The following is a 23,333-nucleotide window of genomic DNA, read 5'->3' on the forward strand; positions in this document are numbered from 1 at the left end:
TTCCACAAACAGAGGCCAAGGACACCATTTCTACCCCCTGGCTAATACCACTCCATGGACCCAACCTCCATGACTTGATCTCCCTTCTCTTTAAACTCTGTTCTAGTTCTAGCCTTCACAGCCTCCTGCAGCAAGGATTTCCACAGATTGACTATTTGCTTTGTGAAGAAGAACTTTCTATTGTTAGTTTGAAGCCTGCTACCTATTCATTTCATTTGGTGTCCTCTAGTCATTCTATTATGGGAACTAATGAAGAACTTTTCTTTATGCACCCTCTCCACACCACTCATGTTTTTATACACCTCTATCATATCCCCCCTCCATTTCTATTTTTGAACACACGTGTCCTTTATTTTGTACATGAGGAAGGGGCGTTAGGGGGCTGAATGGAAGGAGGTGAGGGAGGAATGCGGCACGAGCCCCCGATGGGGAGGACTGGGGTGGCTCTGTGCGCTCCTCAGGGTGGAAGCTCTCCTGCAGCTCGCCGAGTGCCCCCCCCCCCCCCGATGGCAGCCTGCGGCAAGTGCAGCCGGGCTGATGGCCGAGTGCTGTGATGTGCTGAGTGTGGGCACTCATGGCACTCCAAGACAGGACTGCTTTGCAAGCGGGGAACCCCTGAGAACAGTCTGTCCGGGGTGGGGATCAGGTCCCTTTAAGCACAGCCCTCGGCTAGCCTGAGGCAGCAGCTCCATGCTCTTAGTCCTAATCTGATGCCCTGCCGGCACTGCTTCTGGCCATCCTTAACCCCGGTTCAGGGTCCACTTAATGTGGACGCGCTAGTTCAAATTAGCAAAATGCTAATTCGAACTAGTTTTTAGTTCTAGATACATTAGTTCGAATTAGCTTCGTTCGAATTAACTAATTTGAATTAAGTTAGTTCGAATTAGTGCTGTAGTGTAGACATACTCATATAGGCTGTGTCCAGACTCAGGGGTTTTTTCGGGAAAAGTAGCCTTTTCCCAAAAAAACTTCCCCTGCGTCCAGACTCAAGCCGCGTTCTTTCGAAATTATTTCGAAAGAACGCGGCTTTTCTTTCGATGGCGGTAAACCTCATTTCACGAGGAAGAACGCCTTCTTTCGAAAGTTCCTCTTTCGAAAGAAGGCGTTCTTCAATGTAAATAGGGCTTCCTCGAAAGAGAGCATCCAGACTCGCTGGGTGCTCTCTTTCGAAAAAGCGGATTGCTCTTTCGAAAGATCTGCCTGCAGTCTAGACGCGATCTTTCGAAAGAGGCTCTTTCGAAAGATGCTTTCGAAAGAGCCTCTTTCGAAAGAAGCCTGCAGTCTAGACATAGCCATATAGTAGCCCAGTGTCTGTGAGTCTGTAACACTGAAATTCTGGCTGTTCCCTCTGGGGGGCGCTGTTGCCTGAAATGCTGGCTGTTCCCTCTGGGGGGTGCTGTTGCCTGAAATGCTGGCTGTTCCCTCTGGGCTGCGCTGTTGCCTGAAATGCTGGCTGTTCCCTCTGTGCATCCCGTGCTGCATGGGGAGTGCGGGGCCCAAACGGCCGCTTGCGCCACTTGCTCCCCTGTGGCGGCTCGGCTGAGCGGCGCAGATGTCAGCCAAGCACCACGGCAGGAAGCGGTGACGTGTGGCATGACAGTAGCTCCAGGCTCTGCCCCCTGGCTATGAACGTCACCGCCCCGCCCCCTTTCGCCTCCCACTGTGGCACTCAGCTGACTAATGCACTGCTCAGCGAGGCCGCAGTGTGGGAGCAATTGACACGTGTCTGTTTGGGCTCTGCACTCCGCATGCAGCACAGGGAATGCTGAGGCAGGAGGGGGAGGAGCAGTTCCCCGAGTGAGAGGCAGGAGGGGGAGGAGAAGAGAAAGAGAGAGACAGAGAGTAAGGCGGGAGGCGGATGAGAGCTGAGAGGGGGAGGGGAAGGCAATAGGAGGAGGAGGGAGAGAGAGAGAGAGACAGAGCAAGAGACCAGAGGCTCAGGAGAGAAGACCGACATGGAGGAGAGACCTGAAAATCCTGTCTTATGACGGGCTATTTGGCTAGTTTTTACATAATAGCTCTGCCACTGGCTCATGTCACCATGACAGTGTGAAATGTATTATGAACATGAACCACAGCAAATAACTGAAACATAGGCACTGACATCCCCTTTAGCTGGTGGCTGCTGGACACCCCCCGGTCTGCTTCAAGCCCCTCCCCCACTCCTTTCCTTTCCTCAGGCTCCACCCCTGCCTCGTCTCTTCACACCCCTGCTCTGCCTCCTCTCCTGAATGTGCCTCATCCCTGCTCCTCCCCTTCCCAGAGCTTTCTGAATTCCATGAATCATCTGTTGGCAGTGGTCCAGAAGCACTGGGAGGGCAGGGGAAGAGTTGGCCGGTGGGGTCACCAGCAGGTGAGAGGCACTGTGGGAGGGAGGTAGAGGGGTAGCTTGGTTGCTGGTGGGTGCTGTAGCCCCAGAGCACCTATAGAATTGGCACCTATGAACTGTAATGATATTTTTTTAATGAAAAAATAAATGTTGATCCAATTTCTACAGTTTGTACTCAGGAACGCTCTCTGTTATCTGGTCATTTTGCCTGTGTAAGGACTGCAGGACTTTTGTCATATGATTTAAATTATAGACTCATATAATTTTGGAAATGCCCGTTGACACCATGATGGACAAGGTAATATTACTCAACTGAAATTTCAGTAATACATAGTTGGCATAGACAACTAGGTTCATCTTCAGACTGATTCCTCATGATGGGCCATTGTGGCACAGCTTTTGGAGCAAGAAGGAGGGATGATGTCAGAGTCCTCCAGAGACAAAGAAGTCAGGCAGCAGAGGCTACACAACTGCTGCTGCATCCTTTGGTGGAGAGAAGCTTATAATCTCCCCCCCTCCTCAACCCGCCATGTGAGACCAGTTAGTGCCACTGGTCAGTGCATGGTGGAGGAGGACACAGGGTTGGCATCGGCTCCTCTCTCCACCCTCTTTGGGTCATCATGCAGCCCCATGGGGGCACAAGGACAGTAATTTTGCTGCTCCTCACAATATGCAAAGGATAGAGAAGTACCTTTTGTCTCTGTGTATCTGATACTATATAACAAATCCAAGCAGCAACTTCAGTAGGTAGGTAAGTATTATCTTCATGTTCAAGGTGAGGTAAAGAGCTAAATAGGCTTGTCCAAGTTCACAGAGAGTCCATTTTGGGCCAGAATCTGTAGGCTGGTTTCAGGAGTTCTGGGTACTTATTAATGCATCCAGACGTGAATACCTTTTTGCAGTGTTAATGCCATAATGTTACCGATTCTACCTCCTTTCTACGTACTGTGAAGGAAGACAATTGAATTTTCTTACTCTAATTTAGCTGAACCAAAGAGCATGCCAGGTTAAGCGATACAAATGCTTAACTGCACCCACGGATGCTTAGTCCCAGAAGACATCCTGTCTCATTATATTGTGCTAGAAGTCATTATAACTGTTCCATGTCAACATCACTAGATATCTGTGCAACAAAAGTAAAAGAAACATCAGAAAAGAAATACCAATATTCCATCAATTAATATGGTGCAGCTCCCAGCAACTCATTAATTCAATCCCATAGGGTATCAAAACAGATAAAGAACTAAAGAAATGGAATTGGACTCCAACAAAGGAAGTCTTTATTTCTGTTTTTATGCCTTTAATGACACTGTGATAATTAGCAGACATCTCTTCATCTTATGCTGTATATTGCAGGATTATGGAAATTATGTGGAGTGCCATTTATTATTTCAGGATGAGAGATGTAACATTTAGAGTAAAAAAATAACAAGTCTTCAGTGCACACGTCAAATAGTTTTAGGACCAATTAGGAGACAAGGAATTACCCTGATTAACTTAATAAGGAACATTAATCCAAAATAGATTGTGTGTTCCAGAGGCCTTTCCAAGTAAAATCTATAAGGCGTCCCTTGCTATTTACCCTCTGTGCCTTCACCTGTGTGTACATTTCCATGTACGGTAACCTGGTCTTGAGTTTGTCATTCTGAATATTACTTAAGAAGATAAATTTGGCCCATTCCTCTGTGAGCATGGAAAGGTTCATTGTATTGGAACAATGCAATTTGTTGGCAGGATTCAAGAGGTATATATTCTTTCTGCCATGCAGACACCATCTCCTTGCCCATTCTCAGTGGGAGAATCTGGGAGGGGGCAGAAGCAGGCAGGTAAATAATCCACTCACCAACACATACAGTGTGGGACAGGGAGCCTTGTAGTCAGACAGGCAGCAGCCACAAAGAAAACTCTATTGCCTGGAAGGGGACCCCTCATTCCTTCTACCTACATTTCCAGCGCCCTGCAGAATTACTTGGCTTGGATGATGGGGAGAGGATTTGGGTTGTAAATATCATAGAAGATTAGGGTTGGAAAAGTCCTCAGGAGGTCATCTAGTCCAACCGCCTGCTCAGAGCAGGACCAACCCCAGCTAAATCATTCCAGCCAGGGCATTGTCAAATCTGGCTAATTCAAGAGGCCAATCCTTTTGGACAGTGGGCAGGAAGAGGTATTTTGTGATTCTACCTCTTATTTTAAGGAACATTTCCTGTCTACCTTGGAAGCAGTGTCTGTCTTGTAAGCTTATATAGCCCCTCTGAGGATTGGGGAAGGTTTGTCATTTTGCTTCTTTTCCATCAGGATACTTCTATCTATTGTTCTAGTTGTATTTATTATTTTCCTTATGGTAGTACCTAGGAGCCTCCATCATGGACCATTGTGCTAGTTGCTGTACAAACACTGAACAAATGTAGTCTCTGCCCTAACAAGATTACAAATTTTGTGCAGTCTCACTAGCTTTGGTCACGTAGGCCATAAAAAAAAGAAGCATGACAAGAGCTGAGTTAATAACTGATCTTTTGGGTCAACGGCAGTTACAAAAATGTTCAAAATTATTCTGTTCTAAATGAACTAAAAGTTCTTTAGAATTGTCTGTGACTTATAAAAGTCCATTTCAGAATGGGAAGTCAATTGAGCCTCCCACATTCCAGCTAAAAGCCCTAATGACTGGCAAAATGGTCAGGGGGATGGGTCTAGTGGCATCATCTCCTGCCCCTCTGGCCATTCTGCGGATGGCCAAAAACATTTGTGTCAATTGGCAAATATCTGCAGGTCAACTGAAACAGCATTTCAGTGACTAAATTATTTGTCTGAACAATTTTATCCCAAAGACTGTCACCGATCCCACAGTCAGTGGTTTCACTACTGAAATTGTGCCTCAGTAACATCACATTCATACCTTCCTAGGATAAGCTCTGGCTGGTAGTGGGGATTTGATTAAAAATAAATTAAAACAAAGGGTGAAGTCCATGCCTTATGAATACAAGCTTAACCTTCAAAAGAGGCTGTAGCTGTGTGTCCTGGTTCTATTAATAATTAACTTCAACAACACTGCAAAATGACATTGCAAATGTTACCAATTCTGTGAAGCTTAGACCAAGCCCCATGATTTTTAAATGCAGTAATTTGGTACAATAAGGTCACATACATGAATTAATAAATACACTTGCTAACCAGCCAATTCCCCAGAAATATGGAGGCTCGTAGTTATATATGTATAGCTGGCACCAGAGCAAATCAAGTTTATAAAACACCTCAGGCTCTAAAGGTTACCATTTAACAAAATACTTTTCAGCAAATTATTTAATCAATTAGTTCTTAATTGCTAACGGATGCTTAATAAGTCCGATGGCCTAATAATAAGCAGCAATTATCCTGTCTTATAGAAACTCATTAAATACATAATCATAGCTATATTTTTAAAAGAATCTAATTACATGGTTCCTGCTAACACTGTTATAAAGTGATTGTAATTCAACTAGATGTACCCATCACCCTATTCTTGCACCTGAGTAAATATGTTTTCAACAACTTGGTATGGTTTAAATAATGTACAAAAGGAGTCTTATTTCAGGAGAAGATGAGTGCACAAGATTTGGATTTGGATTTATTCTAGATAGCTCATCAATGTCTGATCAGCTGTTCAATGAAGCTCCTTTATTGTATTGAGCACCTTGAACTCCAAGATTAGCCACAAAGATGCAGGAGAATACATTTTAAACCATCTCAAAATAGGCAAAGCCCTGTAGGGATGTTAGATAGCATGTAATTGAATAGTTGTGTAACCACATGGATTTTTAGCGACTACACAACTATTTTATAGTCCCCAAAGGCAGGGCTAGCAGCCATTGTGCTCCAACCCCACTCCCAGGGAGCCCCTTGCCACCCCAAACTGTTGCCTCTCAATCAAAGGTAGCAGCATGGGGTGCCAGGTGGAAGTTGGTCCATAAGGGGAGCAGTTGAAAAACTGGCTTCTCACACAGACGGCTCTCTCCTGCTGCCCTGTGTTGCTATTGCTGCCTCTGATACAGTGGCAGCAGCCCCTGTTGATGGGAGGTCTGAGTTTCCCACAGACAGAGGCTGCTCCGGCTTCCTACAGAGCAGTCCCTGTCCGTGGGAAGTTCAGACCCCGCCCCTCCTCCCCCATCAGCAGGGCTGCTGCACAGAGCAGTCTCTGTCAGAGGTTAGCCCAAGCTGCTGCAGACAGAGGCTGTTTAATGGCAGCTTCCACTGCCCTCCCCTCACGCTGCTGCCTCTGATAAAGGCAGCAGCATGGGGTGAGAGGGGGGACAGCACTGTGGAGCTGGTGCCAGGAATCTGGCTTTTAAGCACTAGCTCCCCTAGCACCAGCTCCTGCCTGCCACCCTCCACATCTGTAAGAGGGAGCAAGGGTGGGCACGCGGGTCGGTGGACCCAACATGTGTGGAGAGCCTAAGCCAGCTCCCTGGGCAAATTGGCTCCCACCTGCTCCCCTCACCCTCTGTGCTGCTGCCTCTCTGTCAGAGGCAGTGGCGTGGGGGAATGGGACAGGCAAATCTGCTTGTGGCAAGCTGGCTTAAAAGATGGATCTCCCCAGGCACCAGCTCATGCCTTCCCCACCTTGCTGCCTCTGTTACAGAGGTAGCTAGTGTGGGAATGCATGTAGTCAACAGGGTTCACCGATAAGCCCAGGCTTATCAGTTAATTGTGTGCTTGTCTGCATGTCGACATCCCTAAACCAAGCCAGTTTTTCAAGAAGTGCTCAGTCTTCACCAACTATGAACGCTCCCAAACAGGTCTAGGCAGTTATATGCTGACTCCCCGATCACTGTAGCTCTGCTTTAAATGGGCTTGTATTCCAAGAACCAAAACCCCAGACCAAACGCAGGCACGGAACATTTCTATATCCCATTCAGAATGATTCTGCCAGGGCAAAGGGATAGAATGGAGAGAGGAAACCACAGAGTTGGAAGGAAGTGGGATAAATTCTGAGTCTTTAAAAACAGTTCTAGTTCTTTAAAGCAACCATGTGTTTCTCTCCTGTGTTTCTGTCCTGACGCAAGGGCCCAAGAAGTCCCTCAAAGAGTCAGGTTACACATCTTCAATTTCACACTGTGCGAAATGTGGAAATCAGTTCAGACGTACAGGAGGGCTATCATGTTTCAAGTAACTGCCTCAAGGAAATATGTTTTCCTCATGTAGATGTTACATCAGAAGCATAGTGTGTGACGATACATACTGAACTACTATAAAATACTAGCTATTGAGTCACTGACAAACTACATTATAAAATGGGGTTGGCATTTCCAAACAAATTGTACAATATTGTTTCAGAGGGATAGATGTGTTACTCTGTATTTGCAAAAAAACAACAAGGACACCTGTGGCACCTTAAAGACTAACATATATTTGGGCATAAACTTTTGTGGGTCAAAACCACTTCATCAGATGATGCATTCAGTGGTTTTGACCTATGGAAGTTTATGCCCTAAAACAGTGGACCCCAACCTTCTGGGGCTGCCGGGCGCTCGGAGGCGGGGACACTCACGCGCCGGGCACGCGGGGGTGGGGCCACGCACACGCGGCTGGGGACACACGCCCCTGGGGGTGGGGCCACGCATGCACCCGGGGATGGGGCCGCACACACGCTGTGTGCCCAGTGTCGATGCCACCCATGCGCTGCACTCCCGGGGCCAGCGCCGCTCCTGTGCCGCACACCCAGGAGCCGGCATCACCCACGCGCTGCATTCCTGGGGCTGGCCCTGCTCCTGCGCTGCGTGCCCAGGGGCGGTGACACCCATATGCCACATGCCCGGGGCTGGCACAGCCCATGCACTGCACGCCGGGGGGCGGGGCCACCCATGTGCTGCGCGCCTGGGGCTGGCGCCGCCCCTGTGCCATGTACCCAGGGCCAGCGCCACACCTGTGCCACGTGCCCAGGGGCCAGCACCACCCATGCGCCGTGTGCCTGGTGCCGGCACAGCCCTTGCACTGTGCACCTGGGGGCGGAGCTGCCCATATGCTGTGTGCCCGGTGCCAGTGCCACCCATGCGCAGCACTCCTGGGGCTGGCGCCGCTCCTGTGCCACACGCCCAGGAGCCAGCAGTGCCCATACGCTGCGTGCCTGGGGCCGGCATCACTCCTGTGTCACGTGCCCAGGGACGGGGATGCTCATATGCCACGCGCCTGGGGTCGGCACAGCCCATGTACCGTGCACCCGGGGGCAGGGCCGCCCATGTGCCACACGCCCAGAGGCTGGCACTACCCATGCACCACATGCCCAGGGGTGGGGCTGGCCCCGATCACTCGGTGGGCGCACAGAAATGGCCCGGCGGGCACCATGGCACCCACGGGCACCATGTTGGGGACCACTAATATCTGTTAGTCTTTAAGGTAACACAGGACTCCTCATTGTAACATATTGTAAGTCTCTTTCTCTCTCTTTCTTTAGTCCTCCAATTCCCTTGTAGTATTTCTTTCTCCATGTTGGCTTATTTATTGTTATATTGAAAAGACATGTAAGTGAAACCAACGAAAAAAAGAAGCAAACTCCGCCAGGAAAGATGTTGCCTCAACAAATGTTGCAAATGAGCGTAAAAGGGTCGGGGATGGAGGAGGCAATAAAATAAACAGCTTGCCAAATGTTCTAGGAAAGGCTTGTGGTTAAGTAATGATTGCCTGAAACTAATCATAGGTTTCTGCTACAACTGTTTATTCTGGCTTCATGTAGTTAATTATTCTGGTACTGAATGCAAAAAAACATTGACCAAAGCCCTGGCATCCGCACATAGATTTGCCGCTATAGCTTTGAGAGGTGTGCTGCCTTTGGAAATGCTGTTGCTAGTCTAAATACAGAGCAAGATACAGCTCTACCTCCACGTCTATTTCCTAGACTTTCAGCACTTGGGGGCCAAGCCCGTAATGTGATGAGTTTTGCAAGTTCTCACTGGATGCTCAGCACTTAGCAGGATAATGACCTTACCATTTTAGCAACTTCATTGAGGTTCAATGGCACATCAGATAGAACAGACCTATGGGTAATGTTAATAACATACTGCACCAACCTCTTCACAGTCTGGCTCTTACAAAACCATTTCCGCTGCAGTCACAGGTCCTGGGCATATTCCACTTCACTCTGGTTTATGTTTTGAGGGGATGGAGGCAGAGCTCTGCCTATCCTCCACCCTACCCAGTGGCATTGGTACTAATTTTGGGGTGGGGATGCTGAGCTGTACCCCTCCTTTAGGCCTGTTGAGATCTGGTTGCCAACTTTTCCAAACCAAAAAACTTAACTCCATTGATGCAAATGGCTTCCCGTCTATCCAGTCCAGGAGAGCAGGCAACCACAGCAGGGTCAGCTGCAGAGTCCTGGGCCAGGGAGGCCACCAAAGCCTGCAGCAGCAGGATCCAAGGGGGCAAGCAAAGCATATGGGGGAGGGACGTGTGGCTGGAGGAGCTGGCAGTGGGACTGGCTTCCAGATGCAAATGAGCTGGGTTCAAAACATGGGGGTGCAATAGCACCCTCACACCGCTGCTTTCTATATATATAACCTCATCTCACCCTGAGCATCTAATGGGGAAAATACCTGTTCTGTGGGCCTGTCACTCTGCCTAGTCCATATGCAGGCTGCACAAAGATTGAGGAAGACTCTTTTCTTCTGCCTCCATTGCCCTCTCTTTGGGCACACTCACATAATGGCTAGGAAAAACATGGTCCTTGTCACATCTCATCTGAAGGGAATGTAATTGCATTGCTCCACATACTGACATACAGTAGTCCTGTCCAGAGAGCTATTAGGGAATTCATGACAGTTCCAAATAAAATGTATAAATGTTTATTGGATTAATTTGATTTGTATACATCTTTATTGCACATCAGATAATATCTCTAATTTTTGTCTGGCATAAATTTAGTAACCTGACCTAAAATTTTCAGTAGAATCTTAGAGACATAGGAACTTACTTTCAATTATATTTACATTTCCTTTCAATGATATTTCACCAGATTGGGCCAGATTTTCAAAGGTATTTAGGCATCTAAAATGCTGATATGCACACAGTGTAATTTTTACTGCATTAAGGAGCCCAATGCCCAGGTGAGTTAGGCAACTCCCTGCTTTTGGAAATCCCATTAGGAAACTATCTGTATTTTAGCTACCTCAGTGCCTTTGAAAATCTGGCCCAAAATGACTGTCACTTTTGAAAATGGAATGTAGGCTCCTAAATCACTTTAGAAAATCTTCCCTCTTCAGCATTGTTTCTGGAATCAAATAAGTTTGGATGCCTATGATTATATGTTCTACTGTTGACTACATATGTCTGCTCCATTTGCTGATCTAGTCATTTTGCTATACTTTTACCATTTGTTACAATTAGATGCTGTACAAAAGCAATCACCTTCCTCAGTAGGGTGCTAAGAATCCTCCCTCCCCCATTTCCTTTCACTCTAATAGGTTTTGGTTTTCTTCTTTCTAGGTAAAACTCAAGTGATGGGTGAAATCAAGATTGCACTGAAAAAGGAAATGAAGACTGATGGAGAACAGCTAATAGTTGAAATCCTTCAATGCAGAAATATCACCTACAAGTTTAAATCTCCAGATCACTTACCAGGTACCAGTGACAAGCAGCAGCATGATACAGTAATGAACATCAAGCAGGAGATTGGGTCACACATTCAATGGCGCTATTACCATAGGGAAATCAGTTAGTTTGTTAAGCAAAACGGCATATTTTGTAGCGTTGGTAAAAAAAATGATTTTTCTTCAATTTTTTAATTTTTTTTGTTGAATTCATGGTGTTTCATTTTATTATTTCATGAAAAATGAATATTTTTCACTTTTGTGTTTTCACAAAATACAGACATTTCAGGTGGAAATGTCAGATTTGACAAAATTCATCGTAAAAAAATGTTTCAGAAGAATAATTCCTACCAGCAATAATATTTTGATAGTGCCATAAAGATATCAAGACTCATTTTGCTCAGTGACACTAGTCTAAATCTAGAGTAACTCTCTTGCTTCAATGAAGTGACTCCAGTTTTATTTGGGTGTAAATAAGAGTGAGAGATGGCTCCAAGGTATACAGCAGTGTATTTTGTCTCATTACATCTCATCCATTGAAATCAGTAGTGACAATGACACTTCAAGAGCATGCGTATCACAGGTTGAATCATTTTTCCACAGATCTGTATGTGAAGTTGTATGTTGTCAACATCTCTACCCAAAAGAGAGTAATTAAGAAGAAAACCAGAGTGTGCAGGCATGACCGAGAGCCTTCATTTAATGAGACGTTTAGATTTAGTTTGAGTCCTGCTGGGCATTCTCTTCAGGTAATTCTGCATCATATTGCCACATAATTTTATGTGTCTTCCATGCTGTGCTCTGGGAATTTGAGATCAATCTCCCATTCCAAGTGACTTGGCTAACAGGTTACTGAAAAAATAAGATTGCAAAGGAAATAGCACAGTTATCTCCCCTCTGTTGCTTTCTTTCAGTAGGTTGAATCCAGTGTACCTAATGCCATATCTTTAGGGGCAGGATCGTCTTATAGGTCAATCACAAGATAGAGAGTCAGATGATTTGGGTATTATTCACAGTTATACCTCTGACTCATGCAAGTTGCATAGTCTCTATTTTCCCATTTCCAAAGCGGGGGGCGTGATGATATTTACTCAAGTCTGCATTGAACGTTGAGATTTTCAGATGCAAAATACTACTTAATTGCCAGGTATTATTTTCATTTATTAGAAATAATGTACCAAAGCTCAGATATAGATGTGAAGCATAACGCATTGGCACCAGCTTGTTTAATTTACACCCAGGCACCCATCAGAGCTTGTGTGGAGCTACATCAGGCAGCATGGTCCCTCTCCCTGCTGCTAAGCATGCCAGTGGGACTGCGCACATTCCACCTGCTCCCATTGGTACATTCTGCTTTGCTCACTGTGTCCAGCTAGTACCCAGTGCTGGTGCAAAGGCAGGGCACAGCATACATCTCTTCTTAGTTTTCATTACTCTGTTAACCCTAATGCTATTCTGGAAACTCCCCTTCTAAAAATAACAACAATGTCACTTTATTAAAGGCAGAATGATGGCACCAACTACTATTATTATAGTTGCCCAACATGGAGTTCCTTATACCTGCCAAACTTTGACCATTTGGGCTGCAGGTTGTCTGCTTCTGGCTGAAATGGTTTGACAAATGTCAGGCCACACAGCTGAGCTCTTTCCAAGAAAGAAGCTACACAAAATGTACTGTTTTCCCTGTATTAAAAAGTGTCTGATGTCCTTTCCTTTGAAAAGAGCTAGCACCACTCTGCTGTACAGCAGGGTCTTGAAATTTGGCAAGGGGATAGCTTTTCAGTCAGGATGTATATTTTGCCTTTCCCATTTTGATCCTGCAGAGAAGGAAATAGGCACCACGAGAGCTAATAGAAACACAGCTCGCTGATGTGTGGTCACTTTTTTGGCCTGGCTGCAAATCACAAACCAACACAAAAGTGAGGCTTTGCACTGGGGAGGGGAGAATGCTCAAATATTTAGGGACAGACCATCAAATCTTAAATCTGGCGTTTGAAAAACTGAAGCTTGCACATGATCTGTAGAGGCAGGTTGTTTTGTTTTGTTTGTTTCCAATTTTGAGCAGCTAAAATCACCAAATATTCTGTATGCTCTGGGCATGGTCCTGCTCCAGGCTGAGCATCACTTCCCTTGCAGTTGCATCTCAGGGCTGCAGTGGGTAATACTAGGGCCTAGGACTGGGTCTGAGTCAGAGCACTGGAACTGAAAACAGGGAAACTGCCATTCCTGTGCTCTAAATACCCCTCCTGCTTGGCCCAGGCAGTGTGGAGACAGAAGCTGCTTGATTTGAAGTTGGAGAGGCGATAAAAGCACAGCCTTCAGGGATGGATGGAGCAGTAAATGGGAGGCAAGGGTAGAGTGCAGTGTTCCCTATAAGCTGTTCACTTGATGGCCACTCAAGAAAGATTCAAATGTCTCCTGGCTGATTAGCAAAGCACCTGCAGCAAGGTTGCTTGTTTCTGCTGGTTGTGCACATTCACACATGCCTTGGTGCATGTCACACATTTTATTCTGCACATGAATGAAAAAATATGCACATGGTTGGAAAAGATTAGAGGGAACACTGGTAATGTGGGACTAGCTGCTGCTAGAAGGGGAGAGGAAAATGGGATAGGCAATCTTAATTCTGGCATTTCCTGATTTTTGAGAGCTTAATTTTGCAACTTCCTTCATGTTGTTTTGACATAGTTTTCCTGTGTAAACTATAAAATGCATAACAGGCATTAATGAAGGTAGCCTCTCCACTCTCCTATGAAGTATTATTATGCCTATTTAACATATGAGGTAAATGGAGATGAAGTGCCAAATGCAGACACCTAGATGTCTCAAACTGAGTTCTCGACATAATAGGCCTATGTAAAAAATGTGGGAGATTGTGTATTGGTGCCAGACCTGAAGATAGAATGCAGGACTGATGAATTCCATTCATCTGTTCTAGACAGCAGGTCACAGGATAAGGAATTGAAACAGGGGAGAAGCTCTGTGTTCACCAGGGATGCAAATGAGTAGTCGAGCATACGATTAACTGATAAGCCCAGGCTTATCGGTTAATCTTCTCAACTACTCACAGAGGGTGTGTCTACACTACAGCACTAATTTGAACTAACTTAATTCAAATTAGTTAATTTGAACTAAGCTAATTTGAAATAGTGCATCTAGACCAAAAAACTAGTTCGAATTAGCATTTTGCTAATTCGAACTAGCATGTCCACATTGAGTGGACCCTGAACCGGGGTTAAGGATGGCCGGAAGCAGTGCTGGACTTAGAGCGTGGAGCTGCAGTCTCAGGCTAGCCGAGGGCTGTGCTTAAAGGGGCCCAACCCCCACCCCGGACAAACAGTTCTCAGGGGTTCCCCGCTTGCAAAGCAGTCCTGTCTTGGATTGCCCTGAGTGCCCACACTCGGCACATCACAGCACTCGGCCATCAGCCCGGCTGCACTTGCCGCAGGCTGCCAGCTGGGTGCGGGGGGTCAATCGGGGGGCTGCAGGACAGGTTCAACCCTGAGGAGCCCGCAGAGCCACCCTAGTCCTCCCCATCGGGGGCTCATACCCCATTCCTCCCTCACCTCCTTCCACTTACCCCTCCCTAGCCCCTCTTCCTGATGTACAAAATAAAGGACACGTGTGTTCAAAAATAGAAACTCTCTTTATTGAACAAAACTGGGGGAGACTGGGAAAAGGAGGTGGGAGAGGGGAGGGCAACTAAAATGATCAGGGGGTTTGGAACATATGAAGAGAGACTAAAGAGACTGGGACTTCTCAGCTTAGAAAAGAGGAGACAGAGAGGGGATATGATAGAGGTCTATAAAAGCATGAGTGGTGTGGAGAGGGTGCATAAAGAAAAGTTCTTCATTAGTTCCCATAATAGAAGGACTAGAGGACACCAAATGAAATGAATGGGTAGCAGGCTTCAAACTAACAGAAAGTTCTTCTTCACAAAGCAAATAATCAACCTGTGGTACTCCTTGCTGCAGGAGGCTGTGAAGGCTCGAACTAGAACAGAGTTTAAAGAGAAGTTAGATAAAGTCATGGAGGTTGGGTCCATGGAGTGGTATTAGCCAGGGGGTAGAAATGGTGTCCCTGGCCTCTGTTTGTGGAAGGCTGGAGATGGATGGCACAAGACAAATGGCTTGGTCATTGTTTTGGTCCATCCCCTCCAGGATCCCTAGCGTTGGCCACTGTCGGCAGACAGGCTACTGGGCTAGATGGACCTTTGGTCTGACCCAGTACGGCCATTCTAAGCTCCGGGCTCAGGGTCATGGGTCTCACTGGACCACCCTGATTTTCATGCAGACCTGCTCCTGGGTGGCCAGGCTGGCAGCTCTCCTGCTCTAGCCGGCCATTTTCCTGTGCCTAGTGCGGACGTCGTGGATGAGGTCCACGATCTCTGCACTAGACCAGGTGGGCACCCGCCTCTTGCAGACCCGGGCAGGCTCCTGGGAGCCGCCAGCCTGGTCCCGGGAAGAGGCAGAGGGCTGGGTGGCAGAGGGTGGATGGTTCGTGCCGTGCCAGGTGCAGGGTCTGCTGGCTGGGTGCTGGCAGGCTTGCACCTGGCACGGTCAATGTAGCCAGCCCTTTCCCCTTTAAGGGCTCCGGGGCCAGGAGGAGGGCAGATGAGTTTCCCTGGTGGTGCCTAGAGTGGCCACCAGGGAAAGCTGGGGAGGGCTAGCCTCCCACTAGTTCGAATTAAGTGGTCACACCGCCCTTAATTCAAACTGCTTAATTCGAACTAGGCGTTAGTCCTCGTGGAATGAGGTTTGCCTAGGTCGAATTAAGCGTATCAAAAGTACAAATGAAGCCAGGATTTAAGTATCCCACGCTTTATTTTCATAATGGCAGCTGCTGCTTTTTTTTCAAAACGGGGCTTTTCGAAACCCCCCCGGCAGTTTAGATGGGGCATTTTTGACAGAAATGCCCCTGTTTCAAAAGATCCCGTACTCCTTTTTTGCAGCTGAGGGTGTAGTATAGACGGAGGGCTGGGTGGCAGCGGGTGGCTGGTTCGTGCCATGCCAGGTGCAGGGTCTGCTGGCTGGGTGCTGGCAGGCTTGCACCTGGCACGGGCAAGGGCTCCGGGGCCGGGAGGAGGGCAGATGAGTTTCCCTGGTGGTGCCTAGAGTGGCCACCAGGGAAAGCTGGGGAGGGCTAGCCTCCCACTAGTTCGAATTAAGTGGCCACACTGCCCTTAATTCGAACTGCTTAATTTGAACTAGGCGTTAGTCCTCGTAGAATGAGGTTTACCTAGTTCGAATTAAGCGCTCCGCTAGTTCGAATTAAGTTCGAACTAGTGGTTTGTATGTGTAGCGCCTATCAAAGTTAATTCGAACTAACGTCTGTTAGTTCGAATTAACTTTGTAGTGTAGACATACCCAGAGAGAGCAGCGGGAGGAGGAAATGCATCAGGAGACAGGAGTAGGTGCTGGGAGAGCTGGCTTAAAAGCTGGCTCCCCCCAGCACCTGTTCCATGTTGCCGCCTGCTCCCTCTCATGCAGAGGGGGTGCAGGGGACCGCCTGAAAAGAAGCCTCTGCCAGTGGTGGCCTCAGGCTCGTTGCAGGCAGATGCCGCTTCACAGGAGTCCAAGCTCCTCACAGATAGAGGCTGCTCCGCATCCCACTGGGACCACCACCACCACCACCCTGTCCGCCATGGACAGGGGCTGGTCCACAAGGGAAGCTGGTTTTTAAACTGGCTCCCCTCATGGACTGGCTCCCGCCTGGCACCCCGCGCTGCTGCCTCTGAACAGAGGCATCTATTCGGGCTGGCAGGACACTCCCCAGGAGTGGGGCCCAAGCATACTGGCTGTTGGCCCCGCCCCTGGGGACTATAGAATAGTTGAGTAACCGATAAGAATTCATGAGCTTACTCGGCTATTCTCTTACCCACTATCTAACATCCCTAGTGTTCACTGCACTTCTTCTCAAATGGGGAAAAATCCTTATGTATTAGACTCTGGCTACGTCTATACTACAATCCTCTTCCGCAAGAGGAAATGCAAATGGAGCGCTCATTGTATATGTCATGCTCTCATTTGTATTTCCTCCTTGAGACCCCTTTGTGCAAGAGGATTTTGTGCAAAAAAGTGCTATGTAGACAACTCTTTTTGTGCAAAAAACCCCTTTTGCGCAAGAGATGTTCTTCCTTGTTTCCTTGCAATAACCTCTTGTGCAAAGGGATTTGGGGAGGAAATGCAAATGAGAGCATGGCATATGCAAATGAGCACTCCATTTGCATTTCCTCTTGCGGAAGAGGATAGTAGTATAGACGTAGCCTATGAGTGGATGTTTACTTCCTGTTCTGCAGATGGAAACTTAGATGTCAACAAGTCTGACTATTCTTTGCCAGCAGAGGGTATGTGCAATTAAGTTAATAAGAAAATTTTAACCATATTTTTTCTTCCCAGATTCTGCTGGTCTCCAATGGAGGGAAGTTCATGAAAAAGACACTGATTGGTGAAGCTTATATCTGGCTTGACAAAGTGGATCTAAGGAAAAGAATAGTAAACTGGCACAAACTGATGGTCAGCTCCACACAAACACATTAAGCAGACATGTCTGCTTAGGGCACTAAACCTTGCAGCATCTGCTGTAAATGGCATTACTCCAAGACTATAGTTTGATATTGTGTTTAGGTAGGCTTTCAGAATACAAAATAGAGAAGATTGGGCTCTGGGCTAAATAGCACACTTAAATGAGGGCTAGTACACTGGTTTTGCTGTGAAAAACAGCAACAAAAAAAACTCAGCCCAGAACTAAAAGCGAGGAAGTTTGGAAAGAAGATTGATATGAGGGCTTCTGGACATTGGACTCTTTGTGGCTGTCAGGAAACTAACTCCGAAAGAAATAATGAAGGCTTGAAGGCAGCTGTTAATGCAGAATTGGCTGCAGTCAGAGATAGTGTGTCTGAAAGAACAAGCAGGGTTTCTGTAACCAGAAGGAGATCATTTTATGCAATGGATGACTGGTTTTTCAAATCTCACTTATTAGAAGTGTAAAAGTTGTTCCTCTGCACTTTAGAATATCTGATAATTTGTTGTTGTGAGATTATGCCACAGGACACAGAGTGCAGGCTGTTTGTAGTGATGGGTACATTATTTTACATGATTTTTTTTCTTTATGCAAAGAATATATACTATAGAGAATCAGATCAAACTGATTTCATTTTGTTTTCATGTGTAAACAATGGATATAGGTCTCTGTCCTGGAACATAAAAATTAAAAGCACATCCATGGGCTATATTTAAATTTTTTTGGAGGCTGGTTCAAAAGAAAGGATCAAATGGAAATTGCACTAAATCAGGATGGGGGGAGGGACAGAATGTTTTCTGTGTTAATGAAACTGCAGTTCAATCTTCCATTTTGGGTGGGGTTTGTCTCTTTAAGTACTGAGATCAATGTTATAATTTTAACTATTCCATTTTTGTCTCCAACCATCTGCCTTTAACCGGAGTCCGTTAGACCATTTAAAGGTAGCAAATGTTTAAAATACCACAGTGTATGCTCCAGAATCATAGACTCATTGTGTTACTGCTACCCTGCGATTTGTGGGATTCTGGATCAACATCATCATCAGCGACACACACTACAAGAAGGAATAATAAGATGTTTACCATCTGGGGATTGCAACATTAATGAGGGTCAAGAATTTCCTTCTAAAAACTCAGGTGAATGACTGAAAATAGTCCATTCAAAAGTGGCTTGTCAGTTATGAAAGATGTAATTAAAGGAAGGTCACTGGCAACACTAACTTAAAGTTGTGTCAGAGCTTCCGAGCTAAGCATTCTATTTTCAGGAGTTTATAATACAGCAGTGACAATTTCCTTTGGACTGAAACTGTGCATAGGGGATTTTAAACTGGGCATATTTTTCTTCTACCCAGATAAAAAGGAAAAGGAAAGTGCTTTCATCATTCTTAAAATTTTAGAACTATTTAAAATAAATTGACATGAGATAAACTCCTTACCACTAAAAAAATGGCTTACTTCATAGCTAAGTGATTTAGCAGGGGATTACCCAGAAATATCTCTTTTTTTATTAAAAAGAAAGTGACCAAATTAAAAATACTGGCAAGTGTTTACTGTTTTTGCCCAATAGGCACTTTTCATACGCCATTTTAAGTACCCATGTTGTTTTCCACTAGGGATAGCACACCTCAAGATGACTTACTTGGTAAAATCAAATTATTCCTTGGGTTAAATTTTATATTCCTTAAGTGAAATAGGAATTGATGAGAAACCAGATTGACTCTGAAAGAGGTATTTCAGTTGTTTATGACACTTTTCTACATAATTGTTTTCCATTTATTTATTCAATATTAAAAATAACACCATGGGAAACGAATGCAATATAGAGCAACAACAACAAAAAAATTAAGGATGCACAAACCAAAGAAAGACAAAGTTAAGGCTTTGGTGTACCACATTTTTGCTTGCAACACAATGTATTACTACCACAATGCCATAAATTACCATAAAGACACAACATCATTGTCAATAGAAGTGTGGCTTGTGCTTTGGCTTTTAATTTCTTGCTTTTGTATAACCCAACTCTGAACTTACGTAATCACAGTCCATTGTAATCACAGCCTAAATATTGAAATTTTATATGGAGAATAAGATTCTTCAAAACCAAAATCCCCAGCCAAACCAAAAATCCGTACATGGGATTTAAAAAAAAATCTTTCGAGTAAGTGTTGTTCCTTTGTTGGGTTATTTTAAATTCCTGATGGCTACAGTAAGTCCTTTCTTTTCTAAAATGTCCAATTTCAATTACTGTATGAAGTAAAAGCAGCGAGATGTGCAATTTTGTGCAAACTACTGGTAATTTTGTTCTTGCTAAGATTTATTATGAAGACAGCAGGTCATGCTGATGGTTGCCATGGAGATTTCCAGCAGGCGCTAGCACTAACTGGATAGCTTACTAGGAAGCCTATAATCATTATTCTTAATTGACCAAAGTGCTCAGGCATGCTTTGCTCTTACATGCACTCACAAATGTTTCTGATACTTTTATGATTCAGAATTGTTTGTTTGGGTGTGGCTGGAGCTGTCCAGAAAAGCCACAGTTGCTTTGGAATTAGCCCTCAGAAATGGGTTTAATTCATACATCTTTGTATACTAAAATCCAACTGTGATGTGTCTGTTGGAATCCCACCCGGAAATACAAAGGGTAGTGGCTATCAGGAAAATTGGTCTCTATTACAAATGGTTTGACCAGAAGTAGAAGGGAAAGGACTCTTTTAATGTCATGTTATCCATTGCAAAGAGTTAGTGACAGAGATGGATCCACACACTTTCCCTTTTGTGAGACGCCATCAATTCAGAGGTTGCAAGATTCTTCCAAAGTGTGCCAAGTTCCTTTAAAAAAAATCAGATTTCTAGGTTGCACTGGAATCATTCTATGCAACACTGTTTCATGTTTGAATGCATTTTTCTTTTTCGGGTGAATGAAGTCAGCAAAAACCCTTCTTGTGACATTTAAAAAAAATAAAACTCCAAACAAGGACTATTAGTACTTTTTACTTTTTTATATATATATTGCGACATATTCTTTTCCCTTTCCCCCATTTTGTGTTTCTTCTAGTGGCTGAAAGTGTTTAGAGGTGGCTACAGATTTTATCATCTCTGAATGATAATTAGTGAATTCACACATTTCTTTGAAGATGTATATTGTAACTAGGCAATGGTGAAGGCATTTTAGTATGTTTTATTCATACGTCTGCTGAATCAACAGAGATTGAAGCTGCTTCTTTGTTCAAGGCCTTGTACAGTGGAAACAAGCTGAATTATGAGAAAAAGCACAGTGTATGTGTTTACAAATAACAGGGATTTCTAATGTGGTCAATTACTACTATGTATATGGTCAGCAGGAAACCATTTTCTTGTTTTCCTGGCTCAAACTAGACATGAGAGTTTCTATGATGAATGTTGAGCTAGTACCGTATCATTACACTTTAAAGGGATAGTATCCAGGGGAAATATGAATGCTCCATCTTTATTATCACCCTCATTTTTTACATCAGCTGTCAGTGGAAGTAATAAGGACATGATCCACGTCTGTTGAAGTCAATGGCAATCTTTCCATTCACTTCAGAGTGGCTTGGATCAAGACCTAGGAATTGGTAGAGTTAATTTTCTGGACATTTATATAGGTGTTCCAATGGTTATATTGTGGGGGGTATTGTAGCTGGTAACCAGCTGATATTGATTCTTACTCTAAGAATGATGATTATGATGACTGCTGGAGAAGAAGCTAGTGTGCCCAATAGAGCAGATTTAATTAGCATTTAGTTTCATGGAGATATCATAAAGATGTTAATAGTATTTTTTTAATCTTATTATTTGAATCATAACTGACAATATTTTTAAGTACTTTATTTTCATGGCTACAGTGTCTGTATCCCAGATTCCACTAAGTATCTATCTTGATATGTAAATACATATATGTATAAGAGAAAAAATTGCATCTGTGTGACTGAAACTTGAAGTAGTAATGAAACAGAGAGGTAGTTCAGTTTATGTATACACCTACATCACATTTGGGTGCCAGTCCTGCATTCCTGGTTGCACCGGGGCTGAAGGACTGAACTGTCTTTTTGAATTACTAGTTGCCTTTAGTAAGAAAGTAGAAAAAATAAAGAAAAGCTGGATACTCTCTCTTTAAATCATAAGATGCATTTTGATGTTTTCTGTATGTTCTGGTTTATTCTTTTTTTAAAAGAAGATTAATTAATAATATACTGATGAGCTCAAAATTATAATATATTATATATATATATATCCATAACTCAGACTAGGTAATTTGAGAGAAAGCAGTTTTCTTAATTTGTTATTTTGTAAATAAGTATACATTTTTGTATGACAAATCAAGTTTGAATTATGAAGTCCATCTGGCATCCAAGCATGTGAATGTGAGCATTATTTGACTGTACCTTGTATAGTTGTTCAGTGACGTGCTCAGGTGCTCAGCAATAGCTGACTAGCGTGTGTGCTGTCATGCTGGCAGACTATGTGTACAGTATACCCAATGTTTAAAAAAATCTACCAAAATACTCTAAAAAAACAAACAACACAAGAGTAGTTCTTGGGAAAATGTAATGTTTCTGCAATGAATGTTGCATGCATTAATGGTGGTTTGTTATTTTTTTTTGTTTTATTTTGCTTCCGAATTCTCTCAGAAAAACAAAACAAACTTGTTCTAAAAGTTGTATAAATTGAGACAAAAGCAGTATGAGAACTGTAAAAAGAAAATGCTTGTAAATTTGTCTCCGTTTCCACTTTATGTATAAATCCATGTTACGGTTTTGTGATTGTATACAGGATGTATCTTGAGAACTTATGCAAATTGTGCTGTATAAAGGCTGTTACTGCAGTCTAACTAATAAATATTGAAAATATCTGCGTTGGTTTCTTTTCAACTATTCCCATATTGACTGGGTACATGTCATCTCAGGGCGAGATACAGAGACAAAATTTCTTGATACCTTAAAAGACTGCTACTTGGAGCAGCTGGTACAGGAACCCACAAGGGGAGAAGCAATTCTCGATTTAGTCCTGAGTTGCACGCAGAATCTGGTCTATGAGGTAACTATAAAAGGATCACTTGGAAATAGTGACCATAATATAATAACATTTAACATTCCTGTGGTGGGAAGAACACCTCAGCAGCTCAACACTGTGGCATTTAATTTCAAAAAGGGGAACTATGCAAAAACGAGGAGGTTAGTTGAACAGAAATTAAAAGGTACAGTGACTAAAGTAAAATCCCTGCAAGCTGCATGGATGCTTTTCAAAGACACCATAATAGAGGCCCAACTTAAATGTATACCCCAAATTAAAAAACATAGTAGAAGAACTAAAAAAGAGCCACCGTGGCTTAACAACCATGTAAAAGAAGCAGTGAGAGATAAAAAGACATCTTTTAAAAAGTGGAAGTCAAATCCCAGTGAGGTAAATAGAAAGGAGCATAAACACTGCCATATTAAATGTAAAAATGTAATAAGAAAAGCCAAAAAGGAGTTTGAAGAACAGCTAGCCAAAAACTCAAAAGGTAATAACAAAAAGTTTTTTAAGTACAATGTCGTCCTGTCCACTTTTAGGAATCTATCACCCATGAAAGCTCTCAGAACTCACTGAGACAATATTCCCCCCTTCCAATGGGACACCGCCCAGCTCCCATGAAACGAGGGGGAACTGGCCCCTCTTTTGGTACCCTCTTCACTAGACCGTCCTGCCACCCCACACCAAGCCTGTATTAATTTGATTCTTAATATTTATCAAGCTAATTTTCATAAATTATTAAAATGATTTCATTTTTTACAGCTCTCGAGTCTGTTTGGAAATAAAGAATTAGAGGCAGCAGGATTTAATAATTCCCATGATCAAATTCATTATGAGAACATGAAAAAATCCATTAAGCTGAGGATTTCCTGGCTTCACAGAGGATTTTGAAAACAAAAT

General features: G+C 44.1%; 1 protein-coding gene across 1 annotated transcript in view; it reads left to right on the plus strand.

Moving 5' to 3' along the window:
• The window catches only part of PCLO (piccolo presynaptic cytomatrix protein), a 506,430-nt gene extending 484,199 nt beyond the window's left edge, over positions 1–22,231 (plus strand). The window contains exons 23-25 of the mRNA XM_014570493.2: positions 10,778–10,912; positions 11,485–11,630; positions 17,280–22,231. Coding sequence (XP_014425979.2) covers positions 10,778–10,912; positions 11,485–11,630; positions 17,280–17,420 — 422 coding nt within the window. The 3' untranslated portion in view covers positions 17,421–22,231. The remainder of the gene's footprint in view (positions 1–10,777; positions 10,913–11,484; positions 11,631–17,279) is intronic.
• Positions 22,232–23,333: the final 1,102 nt, after the last annotated feature.

This window comes from Pelodiscus sinensis, chromosome 1 (genome assembly GCF_049634645.1).
Source record: "Pelodiscus sinensis isolate JC-2024 chromosome 1, ASM4963464v1, whole genome shotgun sequence".
NCBI lineage: Eukaryota > Metazoa > Chordata > Testudines > Trionychidae > Pelodiscus > Pelodiscus sinensis.